Genomic DNA, 17,353 nt, shown 5'->3' on the forward strand with positions numbered 1-17,353 from the left:
ATTGAGTAGCATTACAAGGATTTAAAGGTAAAACAGGGAGAAAACCCCATAGTTACACTAAGCAACAGAGGAGCAAATGGGAATATAGAGGGAATTGAGATGCTTGATGTGACAGATAAGCATGTTTCAAAAGAAGTAGAGCATTTCTGTTACCTTGGGGACACACTGTACTATACAATAAGAAAAAGCAGTAAGAAAGAAAATAGCTGCAGCATGCAACACAGATGAAATGGAGGCAGACTGCTAGGCCACTGGTAAATAAAAATGTCCCTCTGATAAGGAGAGCAAAGACTTTCAATGGGTACAAAGAGCCTGAACCACTGTATGCAACAAAAACAAGGAAAATGGAAGATTTTGAAAACTGTGACCATAGAATGTCAAGATTCCTGGCCAGATTATTGTAGGAAGTTCGTATTACAGATGAGAACTTGGTAGAGAAATATGGCTGGAAAAATGACTGAAGTGGTTTGAATATACAATGAGAAGCAATTATTTGGTCAGAAAAGTTGCAGATATGACTGAGGGTGCAGAGAAAAAGTGTGGACAGACAGACAAATAGCCATCTCAATAGTTTTCTTTTACATAAAACTAAAAAGCATTTACAATAAATATTTAAATATACAAAAACATACCTTTCCAGTAAAAGGCATCAAATTTCTATAAGCTTGTTTTGCTATGGTTTCAAAATATTTGTGATCACACTTTTCAATTATCTAACTTTATAATATTTCATAAGTGGAATATTTGAATTCAATTTTTTTTTTAACTTTTTCAGTTTTAACACTGGTGTACTGTTTAAGCTTACCTTGTACAATACCTCTAATGCTACAGAGGAAACAGTATACAGTAATATCTTTTACAGTTACATCAACTGCAAACTGACTTAAGACTAGTGATATAACAACTTGAAAACAAACTGTTATTTCCATTATAAACAGACATTAAAATGGAGCTTATATTCACTGATTGTTTACAAGATTACATCTGACATATGCAGTGAGGAATATAGAGCTTCTATTTACAGACTCCTTGGTCTTTTTTTGGTATCGATCATCATATAGCTATGCTACTGGTAACACTTACAGTCAGCAGTAAAGGTACTTGACTGTCAACAGGCAGCACTCTATAGTACTTAAAATGCCCCAGAATGAATGAAAACTTAGAATGTTTAAATTTGTACTTTTTACACTAAAGAAAACTCTATTTAATGTGGTATATATTGTAAATATGTTAACTCTTTGTTTATGGCTTATCTAGCAATTAATAATACCCTGTTCTTGGTTCTAAACTTTCAATATTTTAGTCATACAAATCTGCCACACACACATCAGTATTAGACATTAAGAATGCAATACTGCTACTCCTAAAATTAAATACATCAGCATTATGAGTGCAGCTAGCAAGAACAAAATCACATATCATTTATCACGACATGATAAACTTTAAACCACTGTATCCTTTCAGTAGACACACCTCCTACCTTACCCTCTTCCTTATTTCTGGAGAGGCAGAATACTGAAATGCTGAGAATTTATTGCAGACAAAAAACTTTGGATTCATCCCATCTGGCAATCTCTCCCTGTACCAGATGGCATTTTGTGGTTGGTAATTAGCTAGAGTATCTCTTCCTTCACTTCTTTTTCATTTTCATCAGTGGCTAAAGTTGGTGTTGTGCTTCTGCTTTAGAAATGAAGTCAAAAGTAGGATTAGTGTATATAATAATTATAATGAAAACAAGAAATAACAATAATCACTGATGGAAAAAACTTGACATTATTTTGTCTGCAGTACATAATAAGCCAATAATCACTGATGGGAAAACCTCAACATTATTTTCTCTGCAGGAAATAATAAGCAATCATTTACCCTACCTTTCCAGGAATAAGGAAAAGTATAAGACAGGAGGTTTGTCTACTGTAGGAACAAAAGGCATGTCTTCCCCTACAGAATATACAGCACACCAAGGCAAAGTTATATGGGTATGTTATGAAAGTTCATACTTTACAACAAATCTTTGAGGCTTACATTTTCATCTACTAATGCACTGGGTTTTTGACATTTTAATGAAAAACATGTTTGATGTAAAATACAGTGGTATGCAATGTATTCTACTAAATGCATTCTTCACTTGAGAATTAACACACACACTAGTAATTTCAAAGACAGACCTTGCAGATATCATAATGTTGAAGACTGAATTTCTTCACATTATAAAAAATTATGTAAAGTAAAAACTTATGTACATAATCATGATAACCTTGCGATGATTTGACAATCTATATTTCAAACAAATACCTATATGTTACCTGACATCCAATGAGTACACCGCATGCGAAGACCCTTTTCTTCAACATTTTGTTAAACCATCCTTTATACCAAAAGTAGGCAGCTGGCAAAAGGAAGAACGTGCCTATTGTTCGACCCCACTGTCTATGACCATACTCCATCCACCAAATAAACTTGAACTCTTGCAGTGATATATTCATATTTTTCCTGGAGGAAAAGAGAATGACCACAGAATAATACATCGATAAAAATTACAGAAGTAAAATATAAGGAATTGACAATAAATATAAAAAAGAAAATGTAGGCAAAAAATTTTTCCAAAAATAGAAAAAAAGAATCCCTAAATTCAATCTGGTGGCTAGATAAATCAATCACTCATAGATGCCACAGAAAAAAGCCAAGATATACTTATACATAATGTTGCATGGTTTAAATCACTTACCTTAAGTTTCCTTGCAACATCCCTTTGGCCTTATTGCACTGATTTCTCTCCTTTGACTTTACATGTATTCATTTCCTTTTAGTACAGTATCTCATTTCCCAGTGGTTTAACTTTAACTTCGCTGAGCAACAATACTCAACCTTAGTTTAAAACTAAACCCTTCAAATCATCCTACAAATTTGAGTCATCTGCATATCTGTATACCCATTTATAATACTTCTACAGTAAAAGTCCTGTTGAGGAAAGGCATTTTAGAGGAGCACTGTTTTACATCCAATTCAGTGTGGGACTGACAAGTCAGTGGATTCAGGATAAGTAAGAAGAATCTACCAAAGGGCTGGTCAAGGCCCACTAGAGGATCTGCCAATGGAATCACTACTGACAGGAGGATCCCCTCCTTTGCAGAAAATAACAAAGATGAGGTACCTGCAGACACAGACTTAAATGAAACCACAGGTGAAGAAAGCTCAGGTATCAGTCTTTCTTCTCTGCCTGGTTATCATGGAATGCTGCAAAAGATGGACTACCTGGAATATTCAGCAGAGGCCAAATCTTTCATAGGCATTCCAGTGACACCTTACTAGTAACTGGAAAGTCATATTCAACTGAAATGGAGAGGAAACAGCTGCTGAAGGAGCACCTCCATCATAAGTTGCTATGTCCTCAGACAACAGGGTGTGCACAGGTCTAATACTTATTATTCCTTATAGAAAGGGTAGCACTACTGGATAACAGAAATGGAATCAAAGGGGGTACAGAGGAACCTGAAGGATTTAGGGGGCAGATTTCCCCCTAACAAAGCCAGCAAACACTTTTTACCCTTCTTCCTCTTCTTGCCACTCTCTACAAGGAGAAGCCCTATACAAGAAGTGCAATAATTATGTACTTTTTGTCCTTATTCCTCTTCTTGCCACTCCTTACAAGGAAGAGCCCTATACAAGAAGCGCAATACGTATGTGAGTCTGCCATTACAGGAGACAAACAGTTCACATGTACAGTATAACCACACTCCATGCAATGGTGTTGCTCGTGTTTTTTCTCCATCAAGCAAAAAAAAAAACTAGCAAGTAAACAAAAAAAAATAACAACAAATACAAAATTAATCAAAAGTTTCTCAAATGAAGTAAGGACAGTCTAGCGCAGAATGAACCATGTGACAGCTGAAAGAAAAGTGAGTGGTGATGGAAGGTGAGTGAGGAGTACTCCCCCACACCTCCACCAGTTAACTACAGTACCTTTTGACCAAGTTTAAATGCCTAATTCCAGCTCACACAGAAAGATACTCCTATATATAAGGTAAAAGTTTGTATTTCCATGTGAACAATTATGGTTTGTACTTAAATGTGAATGTAAGAGGGGATATAGTGAGGCAGTCACCTCCCTCCCAAAGGACTATTCACTTTCAGTTATTTAGTAACTAATACTGGTACTTCATCCGCAATTTTTGCATGTTAAATTGGTCAACTTTTTCTCGAAGCAATAATGTATTTCATGTATGAAAACATTTCAAATTCTTGACTGCACTGCCATGCAAGGCTTTTACTGTGGTAATAACTGTATGTTATACAGAAAACTCCAAACAAAAGTGCATTATCCTTACCAAATTCAATGTACAGTAATCCTTCAATTATCTCCATCACCATTATCGAACACACCCGGACCAGGTCCCAAAGATATACGATATATTTAAATTTTAAAAAATTTGAAAAAAACGGCTCTAGGATGAGTGGCAATGCTGCATGGCCTCAGGAAAATGCTTGTAACAATGCTTACACTCATAAACAGACTGAGAAAGGGTTTTTGGGGGGGGTCGATAAGGCCTGGAGGAGTTTCCAAGGTGGGGGTTGTTTGGAAGTTGGGTGGAGCTGGTATCATTATGCTTTTTATTTCTTTATTTATATTTTGCACTGTTCTTTTTTACATTTTTTACTGCATTTTCTCATTTTGTATTTTTAGAATCCAAAAGATAAATGCAATTGTATGTGTAGGGTATGTACGTACACGCACACTCATTTGCTGGTGTTGGTGAAATTGCTAGAGCTTGTTCTGTTTTGTGTTGCTATGCTTATGATTTAAATTTTCTCATTTTTTAATCGTATGCGTATGGTACTTACAAATGCACATAATCATTCCCCAGCAATGGTGAACTTGCTAGTGCTTGTTTTGTTTTGTACAGTATTTTTGTTTCATGATTTTTCCACATTTTATTAAAGGATATGTACATTAATGTGCTGTAACTTGTAATGAAATACCTCAAACACAGAGAAAAACATCATAATTAAAGCCAACTAAACTTGTAATGAAATACTGTCCAGTAAATCAAGCAAAGTAAAAATGGAAAATGGCAAACATGATACCATACATACTAAGAAACACACACAAACACATACACAATGTTAGGATGGTAATGTTAGCATTGATGAAATACCATGTGTAGATGCAAACACACACACAAACACAATCATACACCTAAAGCTTCTGTGATATTATACGGTGAAATGAAAAACCATTCATTCCAGTAAAACAGAAAATGATCAACTACTTTTTCATAGTGTTCTTAAAATGAATTGGCTTTAGACAGTTGTCACTGAGAAGTGCCACATGTACAGTACTAAAGATGTACCCTGTAAACACAGGTGTTTTACACACACACACACAGTTTCCATGATCAGGCAAAATGAGTATTGTGTAACAGATGAAATATACCATATATACTTGTGTATCTCTTGATCTTTCATATTATGCAAACCTTAAAGTTTCATCTCCTAAACATGATTTTATTGTACATATACATCTCATGTACCATGTGAGTTGCATTTTCAATAGCCCAGATAACATTAGGCTAATCTCTTTTTCTCAGTAATCCCTTCTTGTTAAATAAATGAAGATAAAAATAAAAATAGTCTTTACTCACAGAATGAATCTCATTTTCATAACCATCTCTTACAATTAACAACCACTTACCAAAGAACTGACATAACAATGAGCACAGTACAATGTATGTAAACAAATGAATCAGGAAACAGCTGTTTTGAGATTTTGAGGGATTTTACTTTAACATAAAGTATGTTAGTTTACCTTTGTACAGTATACCTGTTTTAGATTTATGTATCAAAATAAAAATAATTCAAGTATAATACATTCATTTCTTTTAGCAACTAAAAAATTATTCTCCTAATTCTTTCGCCAGTATGCTGAATTAGCTGATTCTGAGAATGTAAACATTAACAAAACCAAATTGTGAATGTTTTTTTTTATAAATATTACAATAATGATATAACTTACAGGATAACAATATAGTATAAATGCATTCAGTAATTAAAATATCAGCTTCAATACCATTACCTTCATCTTAAATACAGCTGTAATAGCCTATCTGACATATGGATGCTGTACTGTGAGTGAAACACTTAGCCTAGGTCAATAGTTCACACGTAATTTAGTATCTTGTGTATGGTAATATAATGTATTAACAAATAACATGAAAGTTGTTGTATAAAAATACATCAATAGTCATAAAACCATGGTAGACTGTGGATAAACACAAGAAAGCTACCTATCTACTGAACTGTGTCATTTATGAGAGAGAAAAAGAAGGGGTGACATTTTTTTTAAAGTGTATCTACTGCATGCAGTATATTTTGTTACAAATAAGGGGAAAAAAGGTAGATAATTGCCTTTTTGCATAAAGTTTTCAGTAAAGTGTGATGGTTGCGGATGTGCATGCGCAACAGTCACTTCTCTTTCTTGCAGGTATTTGACGTTGGAAAAACTGGGTTCAGCTTTGCTGAAGATAAGGGAAAGTGCCCTCTTATCTTTGAGTCCATTATACACTCCATCACGTGTTATAATGTTAATCATTACGACACAATACCTGGCCAAAAGACCAACTAGAAGAGAATTCTATGATATTAGTTTGGTCACCATGGAGCTCTGGTAGACCATGGAAGAAACAGCGACTACCAAAAATAGGTTTTTTCTACATCAGAACCTGTTTTATAAACATACAGTACTGAGTTCTTACAGTTCTGTAGTATTGACAAGCTTAGGTAATGAAGGGCATGGAGTTTCCCTTGAACACCCCTAGACTTTTTTACTCGCCCTTATCCAGATTTTGCTGTTATCAGACAGGCCCTTGTGCTCTATTTATCCAGAAAATTAAAGGATGACTATTCTTATTAGCATCACAATATCGCAAAAATCTCAATAACACTCATATGGCAGTGTGTACTACTCATTATATGTTAGGATAGCAATACAGTATACTGTACCTCATTTAGGGAGTTTCACAAAAATGTAGTCCATTAATAATTACAAACCACTAAATCACAATTACTTACAATTTGTACTCTGGGAACTCTTTATATTGTGCAAATTCCTTTTCCCATTCTGCTTCTGTTAATGGAGGTCTTTTGCCAAACAGATGCCAGTCAGTCATTGAGAGTCCTGATTCAGTAAGACGAGTAAGGCCACCTGATAAAATGAATGTTTCCCCTTAGTGACAGTGTAACAATTTCATTAACTGCACAAAATATGTATTGAAAACAAAATTCAAAGGAGGTTTCCACATACCTTTATCCTGTTTTCATTAAACAAATGGTCAAGAACATAACAACAGTTAAACATAAAAAATGCATTTATACAATGAAAAAAGTTAAACTAATTTCTGAGAGAGATGCAAGAGATAAAATGCACGCATAAATAATTCATCTTACAATCTTTGCTCATGAGGTCACTCTACATTTGTTTGTGTTGGCAGTTATACTACTTACTGTACTCTGTGCATACTGGGAATAAATGTTTAGAAATATTATCTGATTCAATAACATACTCTCAGTGTGAAAACAAGTAATCCATGGTATATTTTGTTAAAATAAAATTACAAATGTTGAAGTGCCATCATTGGCATCATTTGTAAGAGCCACAACTTTGACATGAAAGCATCAGATAAGGAGATGCACATACACAATTTGTATCAAGGGAAATAAAAATAAAATTGTGTTGTATTCGAAGACTGCATATTAAGTGTTACGCTGTTCATAATACTGATAAAAAAGAATTCCAAATATGGATAAAATATTTGGTCAGCAAAGCTCTACTGCACTTAAAAACCATTCACATTGCACCTCTCTCTGCACCAGCAGTATGCACCAATCCATGGAAATAGAAGGATAATATTCAATACTAACAATACATTTCAACGTATGACAAACAAGAATTGTTTTAAAACACTTCACATCTACGTATGAATAAAAAATTTATTTTTCTATAATGCTGAATTACTATTTCAGCTGTCACCATCAACATCAAGGTGATCACTGCTATGATGATACATGGTACTATACTTCAACTAAACCAATCTATTGTTCTTTCCTCTTGATTATGTCTATCTGGTATATTGCTAGTAAATACAGTATGCTCAATGAAGACTGTCAGCAATAGTAAATACAGTATGCTCAATGAAGACTGTCAGCAAAAGATTCATTATTAGGTTCCCTGGAAACATGAACGGAAGACTTTCACAGCCCTCATGATTAAAAAAACAAGTTCTGATTGTGCAACAGTAGGAGAGAGATTATAGGAGCAATCCAAGATGCATCTGCTATATCTACTTCACTCTAGAAATCATTTGTAAATCTTGGTGAATCACTGACCTAGTGAATGCATAACCCTGCCATGGAACTGGCCTGCATTCCTTGGATATCAGCTGCCTTTTCAAAATTAAGACCACGTTCTTGGATACTGACAAAGATAATATTACGTCAAAGAATTCCGACCAGAATAGCAGAGCATCCTCTTAGTCTCCAATGAAGTTCTTAGATGTGACTAGCTTCAACTTATCCTGCATCCTGGTATCTTGACCATGGTATAAGATTTCCATACAAAACTTAACACTAGCAAAGAAAAATAACACATGATCATGCGCTTCACCTTATCCTCCAAAGAAAAACCTCACATGATAATGTGATTCACCTTATCCTACATCCTGGTATCCTGAACAAGGAATAAGATTTCCTTACAAAACTTCACACTACCAAAGAAAAGATAATGTACCATTGGAGGAGGCAGCTTCATCTTGAAGTTTTCAAAGAAAGTTTTTCCTACTCTAAATCTGTGAGCACATTTACTTACTTTACAATATATCCTCAGCAGCAAAACATTACTATATGCCCTTCTTCTCTAATTACATGTGAAGATTCACACTGAGAGGATTAGCAGTTCAAAGTGCAGAGAAATTCCAGTAGAGTATGGTACCATTTGCAAAGAATGATTCATCTACCTGAAATACACCAATGTTGGAAATATTGGTCCAGTATTTTCAAAAAAGAAGATTCACTACTAGGAGATGCCTTGAAACATTTGAAAATAACTGAAAACTCAAGCTTTGGCAGTGTTGGGAATTCTCTTCAGACTGAATAAAGGCCATATGCCCCTGTGTCCCACAACTGTTATGATGCTCTTTGGTCACTGAATGGTACAGTGCCCGACTGCATAAAAAAGAAATAATCAGTCATCTCCTACCTACAATGCTGGGTCATGGAAAAAAAACTAGTGAACTAAAAAAACTTTAAGGTGGTTACAAAATACAGTATAAATTTTTTAAAATAAAATTTATTTAAATACTCACTTCTCCATTCTGATAGCTGAATTCTCCATGCCAGCAGGAAGATGACAGTGTTAAACAGCATACAATATTAATTAATTAATTAATAGGATCATTCATTCTATACACTTATCCTCTCTGGCAAACCACTGGTGTGTATATTGCTTAGGTGGGAAGGTTTGGGGGTGACTGCATAGTAGAGGGGTATTTAAAAAATGTTTTATTTTAAAAATTTATACTTTGAAATTACATTTACCTCTTTATTGTAATAGCAAAATTCCCACATTAGTACTGTCTAGGAAGTGGGGAACCAGTGAAGACGTAACTAAAAAAAACAATCATTATTCCACAAGGAATAATATGCTATTCATTTGAAGACCAGATTACACAGGCTGGCACTGCCACAACTGGAGGACTAATTCATCAGGTCAGAAGGCCTTCAAAATAATGGTGGAGGTGCCTTGCAGGGGATACCATTCGCTAGTGAAAGCGGGGTGGTGGCCTTCTGCCTAGGTCAAGCATAGCAACAACAATATATGAAGACCAAACAAAAGAATGAAGGCAATAAACCTGTCCCAACTTCAGGATCCCAAAAACTCAACATATTCCCAGCTAACTAGAAAAGAATAGAGTGCAGCTATTCTAATTGTACAGGATATATTCCCTGCTGAAAGGATTAACGCTCTGCAAGATTCATATTACACTTTGATATCCCACACATATGAAATACCACTACTATACTATAAATTGTCACCAATAAAGTTGAAAAAATCCCTAAAAAGAAAAAATCTCAGTCCTTACCAAGGACAACTGCTCCAAAAACCATTCCTGAACAGCCAAACAGCCATCTTCCTACATATTTTCTTCCAGCCTCTGGAATTTCATCTGCAACAACTTTTTGTGCACTTTCTGCTGCTAATGTGACAGATGTTCGACCAAAACAAGAGCGAACATTCTGAAGAGGGAGATTTCGAGATGGGGTTACCTGTGAGTGAGAAATAATGATCAATTAATAGGCTATAAAAAATTTTTATCATAGGAATAAAAAAATTAACAAGACTTTAAATATAAGGAAATGAAACGTTCTTTTGGAGTATCCTACAGTGGAGCAATGTAATGCATAAGAAATTCATATTTTCAAGTCCAAAATGCAATACAGTAAAGGCTTAGAGTAAAATAACTTATATTATTATTTAAATAGGCTACCAAGCCCAACTGCATGAATGATGTGTTTCATACCAGCCCAATGGATATGAACATTGAGTAATAGCCTACAGATGGTAAATATCTCAGTAACAGTATATTTGCAATAAATTTTTGCATGCTTTTCATAATTAACAGACTAATACACAACAAAAAATCCAATAGGTTATTGAGAACTGTACTGAAATAAAGGTAATTGTAAGGAAAAGTTTTACGCGGAGATATTGGTAATTCACAAGAAGAGCTCCGCACATGAATGCTGTTTACTGACATTTTTTACAAAAAAACAATATAGAAAAGGGTTTATCAGATGCAGTGTAGGTGAGATAACTTGAAAAATTTACCAAAATAATATGAGAAATTTACTGCCTTTTGTTTATGTTTCTAAGCTGAAAAACTCCATGGGATGCTATGTTTAATTCCAGCCTCTCGGGGTTTACCGTGAAATCAGAAACAAAATACAGTAAATTTCTCATACTACTTAGGTAAATTTCTACAGTTATCTCAATTGTACTGCAACATACTGAATACACCCTTTTCTATAATGTTGTCAAAAAATTTAATTATCTCTACTTGGAGCTCTTCCTTAAAATTACCAAACATTTCATTAATAAACAACATATCTGTGCTGACCACTTCCTTAGAATTACCTTTATTTCATTACCAGTTGTCAATATCCTACTGGAGTTTTTCTTAAATTTTTAAGTCTATTTATCAGGAAAAGCATACAAAAACCTAATGCAAAATATGCTGTTATCAAGATATTTACCATCTGTAGGCTATTTTTCAATGTTTTTACCCATGGGGCAGGTACTAAACACATTGTTCATCCAATTAGGCTTGGTAGCCCATTAAAGTAATAATTTAGGTATTATTTTAATCTAAACCATCATTGTATTTTGGACTTGAAAATATCAATTTCATATGTTTTAATGTACCTTCCATGTTTCTGGCATTGTTTCATTAGCAAATGAGGCTTTTAGAGACAGTAGACCCCACCCTCATATATATACTACTACAATTCAGGGGACCAGTGTGAAAGCAGGGCTTTTGGATGGGGGAAAACACAAAACAAGGACACTGATCCAATTGATACTTCTTATTCAGAATAAGGTAAGTTTGTGGCATGCCTTCAAACTAATATCATGCCCAAGGGTAAGGACTGGGTACCATAAGTTAGGCTGGGTTAAGTATGGTTGATTAGGTCATTTGCAAATGAAATGAATGTTCCAGAGTATGCATAACACATTGGAAAATTAGAGTATACCTTCAGTAAAACATATCATTATTAAACAATATCTCCGTGTGGACCTATTCCTTAGAATTGCCATATTTTTTTACTGAACACTATAGAAAAGGGTGTACACTCGGCAAGGAAAGTGAAGATACAGTTTTTTTAAATCTTTGGACATACAGTATATTACTCAATAATGCGACATCTGGCAACTTTAGAAAGGGGAGGAGCTTCTGTCTTAGTGTGTTGGTTTTTTGCTTGACCTCCTATAACTTTCAATCATATTCTACGATTCTGACATCATTGATACTTAAATGCAGTAGTAAGCTTTACAGTATTCTTTCAAGTTGTAATTTGCAGCGACAGTTCTGAGCAAAATAAACATTTTTCGACGTAACCTACCAATTAACCCTATACAAATGAATTTATGACACCAAAATGAACGGAATGCTTGCATAGGCTAATCGGAAACGCGATCTTCCATAGTGAAATCAAGAGTTAAATTTGAGCAACGTGGGGAACAATAAAGGAACGAATGCAATGTTACGATGAGAGAGAGAGAGAGAGAGAGAGAGAGAGAGAGAGAGAGTTGCTGTTGTGTAAGCCTAGGCCTATATGTAGAGCTACTCATTTCATTATTTTTTTTTTTTTAGAGATTGAGCGATACTATATTTGTATAGTATGTTTTAGCGAGAGAGAGAGAGAGAGAGAGAGAGAGAGCTGTTGTGTAAGCCTAGGCCTATATGTAGAGCTACTCATTTCATTATTTTTTTTTTTTAGAGATTGAGCGATACTATATTTGCATAGTATGTTTTAGCGATGGAGAGAGAGAGAGAGAGAGAGAGAGAGAGAGAGAGAGAGAGAGAGAGAGAGAGAGAGAGAGAGAGTTGCTGTTGTGTAAGCCTAGGCCTATATGTAGAGCTACTCATTTCATTATTTTTTTTTTTTTAGAGATTGAGCGATACTATATTTGTATGGTATGTTTTAGCGATGGAGAGAGAGAGAGAGAAAGAGAGAGAGAGAGAGAGAGAGAGAAACTGTGGCAACGCAGAGAGAACGGGCAACGTCAAGAAACATCCAGTTACTTGTGTTTTCCCGCTGAAGTGCTCCACACATCATAGAGAACGCTCTTGCAGATTTAAATAGATTTGGTCAACTTACCGTAGCTGTCGCAACATTTACTGCCATTAATTCCAGCTGACTTTTAACACCATGAAATACAAATATGAATGTGTGAAAATTAAAGAAATAATCACTACCTCGTATGATGATGCAATAATAAGCCTGTCCATAACGGAAAACGAGTAAATATTGCCGTTCTGATAAAGAGTACTACACCGAGATATTCACACACTATCTTTTAGATCTCTATGAACGAAGTCATCTGAGAAATTCTGATTACTTCGGACATGCTTGGTGTTTTTAAGTATCTGAACGTTTTTGTTTTGCAGATTTAACATATATGATATAATTTGCATTGTATTTTCATATTCTAGAGTAAATTTACCGAGATTATGTGTTTTCTGTAAGAAAAAAATAAAAATTCGATGAACGAAATCTAAAGAAAACTGTATCTTCACTTTTCTTGCCGAGTGTACATGATGCAGTACAGGTGAGATAAATCACGAAATTTACCCAAATGTAAAAATTTTACACGCTTTTGTTTATTTTTTAACATTTATCCTCAAGGGGCTGGTATATATAAACAAGATGTACCATAGAACTTTCCTGAATAAAAACATAAACAAAAGATGGCAAATCTCACATTTCATTAAATTTTTCAAGTGATTTCACCTGTACTGCATCATATACACCCTTTTCTATACTGTCCAGTAAAGAGAAATTCATTAATATACAATATCTCCGTGCAGAACTTTTCCTTCTATTTATAAAAATATCAAAATTTCTCATTAACCATAATTGCACTAATATAGCTTGATGCTCACCTAGCAAGCTAGGCAGAGACCATGTATGCCTAACAGATCCTAGCAGAGATGAAACCCTAGAGGTTACTTTAACTTTGCCTCAATGGAGTGAATGTTGAGTTGGGAGACAAGGAAAGGGGTGAGAAATCCAACTGACAAAATCAGGCCAAGCATAACCTTTCCTAGAATATCATGTCCTGACCTTAACTTCTAACCTGGGTAAGGGCACCATACTCTAACCTAACTAAGGGCACCATACTCTAACCTGGATAAGGACTCTGATCTGGCTGAGAGAGTAGGGCTTCGGTCTCGCTGGACAGTCCCCATGTAACACAATATCAGAAACCGATCGGCAGGACTGAATTTAAGATCGGGCATTGGTCTGGCACAGGCTACACCCTAACCAAAACAACCTTAACCTAACTTTTCCTAAAGTGTCGTGTCCTGACCTAACACTGGGGACCATTGGACCCCCAAAATTAAACTGAATATCAGAAATATTAACGGAACTAAATTTCCGTTCGGTAGGAGGAGAAATTACCAATGCCCACCTCTGGCACAAGGTAATCCGGGCCTAATTTCAAAATAATGAATATGGTTCTGGCTACCGGAAGTAATGGCGTTCCTATGATCCACCTAGTTCTACTTACTTTAACATTTCGTAAGGGTACAGCAGCCCTGCATAGTCTAGAAATGAGTAATATAGACATCTTGAGTTTCTTCGGGATGTTTCGAAGTATCGTAGAATATAATACAATCGGTGTGGAACTTCAACAGACTCGGAATTGCACAAGCACTACTGAATACCAAGAGAAAACTTATCCTGGGATTGTTCTTTTCGTCAGAACACTATGTTTCGTAAACCCAAGATATCAAGACTACTTCAGATCAGGTTTGTATTGGCTAGAATAGCCTTTTCCGGCGGTTTGGTTGCGTCATGAAAACAATGTTTATGCAAGGCTTCTGGTAGCTTCACAATCTGTATTGCCTCATTTATTCGGACTGGCATATGGAGCTTGTTTTAATAAATAAGAAGAAATATTCATAATATTAATATTTAATAGATATAATATTCACGTTTCGTACAATATTTACAGTGTTAGTCTGTATATTTCCTTATTCTATTAATACAAGTTATAAAAACAATACTAAGTGTCCCCTTCCGTTTGTTTACACAATTTACGTCACGTAACATAGTCACATCTCAAGTTGGTATATACAAAAAGGTAGACAAATTTGCAGAGGTCATGTGATCAGTATAATATTCACGATTATCCTGGGTACAATATCCAACGAATATTTAATGTCAAGAAAATGAATTTCTTAATCTAAAAAATATCAAGTTTTAAATACAACAATGTTTACAGAGGATTAGACATATTCGATCTCAATACAATCGACAGCACGTATTTGTTGGGGGTCAAGGGGAGCTTAAGTCCCCACTTGTAAGCTGCTTCTTTCCAAAAATCTCCCTCCACTCCACAATGGCTTATACTCATCTAAAAGCATTCAAAGAGTAGCTGACATACAGACAGACTGATAAACATGCTAATAATTATGTCGAGAAATTATGGAAAATAATGTTTTGGTTCAAATTTTTTGGTTCTCTTCCCTGGTGGTGCAGGGTAAACATCCAGAGGGTCCAAGACAATTAACTGTAACTGTTACTTCCTTTGTTTCTAGGGTTCCACTCCGCCGGAGGCTCTTTGAGATACCTGCGAACTCATTCGTCAAATACATAATAATGTACAGACAACTCAAGGTTTTATGCGGCGTACCCCATATTAATTACTGAATCCACATTGCCATACCACCAGGAAAATAGGTCTTTCATTTTTTCTTGAAGGGCTTGATATTTTCAGAAGTCTTGATTGATATCAAGTGGGGGCTACTCGTACAGTTTGGAGGGCCAATTTTAAAGCTCTAAAACCAACATTCTCACTATATCATGGCTCAAATAACTTGAGACCATCCGTTGGCCGTGTTGTGTGCAGCGAGTCATTCACATATTTTAGACACCCAACTTTTATAGCTTGGTTAGTCATTACACATATTCTAAACATTACTCTAGCTTTCATAGGGAGCCAGTGAAACTCAAACAATATCTAGTTAATCTTGTCGTGCGGGCCTGGTGCAACACGTTTTATTAATCTTGCCGCTCTGTCTAACTTATTTTGCAGCTTTCTAAGTTGCATCTTAGGCAGATTATGAAAGACAAAGTTGCAATCTATTTATGACACAAGCACTCGCAAGTTATTTTTACAGAACACTCATTAAGATATTTTTCAACAAATGCAATAGTATTAAGATGATGGCCTCAAAAACATTACAAATCATTATTTTGAGTTTTGGTTCCTAGTCTTTGTTTCAGCACCCAGTACCAATTTTTGTATCTGGGTCGCTGCCTCATCTCTACTGTTTGTGTTATAGAATGATTTTTCTCTTGCTTAAAATGGATCTACCTTCGTGTTCATTTGTTGTAGATTTGGAAACTTAAGTAATCAATTTACTTGTTTGATTATCCCAATGTAAGTTTTGTTGTTAATGTGACTTGTACCCAAAATGTCTTATGTTTTTCACCCATAAGTAGAATGTCTGAGATACTCTTCCTTGTAATATTCTTATGGTAAGTTCAAACCACTGTGTGATGGATATAACATGATATCTCGGAGGTTTCAAGTTTTGTTGATTTGGTGATTTTTTTTACAATTGACATTGAGACAATCAGTTGGTGCGTGAAATTTCTAGTAACTCACGAAGGTAGTTTTCTGTTGGTCAACTGAATTCCTGATGAGCAAATACAAGTCATTGTTTCAACATTCGGTCTAGTTTCAATCTAAGTTAATTTATTCAAATTAGTACATCTTCGTATATTTCCTACCATCTACCTGTCTTCATTGACGGCTAGATGTATGGGCTGGTCACTTAAGTACCTGTAGATAATCTTGTGAATTATGTGAGTAAATCAATGATTTTTAGACAAATATCTTCATTACATCTTGATTTGTGTTTGGAGTGTCCCGTGAGTAGCTTATGCCATGTTAGTCGAAGGGGTTTTAATTGAGGACAAACTTACCACTCTTTCATTTTATAAATGCATTTAGCTATTCCTGTAAATACCGCAAATATACTGGTATTTTTTGTAAACTAACTTTTCATTATATCCCAATTTATGTGTACAGATATTCTTGTGAGTATAATCAGGGCGCTATAATTGTGGGTTGGTGATAACACTGATAGATAGATAGATAGATAGATAGATAGATAGATAGATAGATAGATTTACTGACCACAGAATTATAATACTTTCATAATTACAAAAGTTTTAAAATTACGATATTTTCATTTCTTACAAAGGATAATTATTTGGCTCTATTTATATCAAAATATCGCAAAACGACTTTGTAAAACTGGAAAGCATTTTAGAAAATAAGAAAAACATTGGGGAATAATTTGCCTTACTGATAATCTGAGATACAGGACACTGTTCACGAAATTATTACACTACAATTTTGTCAGTTGTATCTAATGGAAGACGAAGGAACATTTGGATGTAGGACCATGGATAGGAAGCAAACATTTAGAAGGTTACCAAAAGCTTAACTTCAATGAAGATGTAAAACAAAACAGAAAAAAGAATTCGAAACGTAAGAAACCCA

At 34.9% G+C, this 17,353-nt stretch overlaps 1 protein-coding gene across 1 annotated transcript in view; it reads right to left on the reverse strand.

Annotated features, from left to right (window-relative positions):
- LOC136832178 (heme A synthase COX15) overlaps positions 1–14,662 on the reverse strand; it is a 33,754-nt gene extending 19,092 nt beyond the window's left edge. The window contains exons 1-4 of the mRNA XM_067092936.1: positions 14,345–14,662; positions 10,134–10,317; positions 7,069–7,201; positions 2,307–2,493 (exon numbers count right to left, since the gene is read on the reverse strand). Coding sequence (XP_066949037.1) covers positions 2,307–2,493; positions 7,069–7,201; positions 10,134–10,317; positions 14,345–14,404 — 564 coding nt within the window. The 5' untranslated portion in view covers positions 14,405–14,662. The remainder of the gene's footprint in view (positions 1–2,306; positions 2,494–7,068; positions 7,202–10,133; positions 10,318–14,344) is intronic.
- Between the last annotated feature and the right edge of the window lie 2,691 nt (positions 14,663–17,353).

Source organism: Macrobrachium rosenbergii, chromosome 49 (genome assembly GCF_040412425.1).
Source record: "Macrobrachium rosenbergii isolate ZJJX-2024 chromosome 49, ASM4041242v1, whole genome shotgun sequence".
NCBI classification, from domain to species: domain Eukaryota; kingdom Metazoa; phylum Arthropoda; class Malacostraca; order Decapoda; family Palaemonidae; genus Macrobrachium; species Macrobrachium rosenbergii.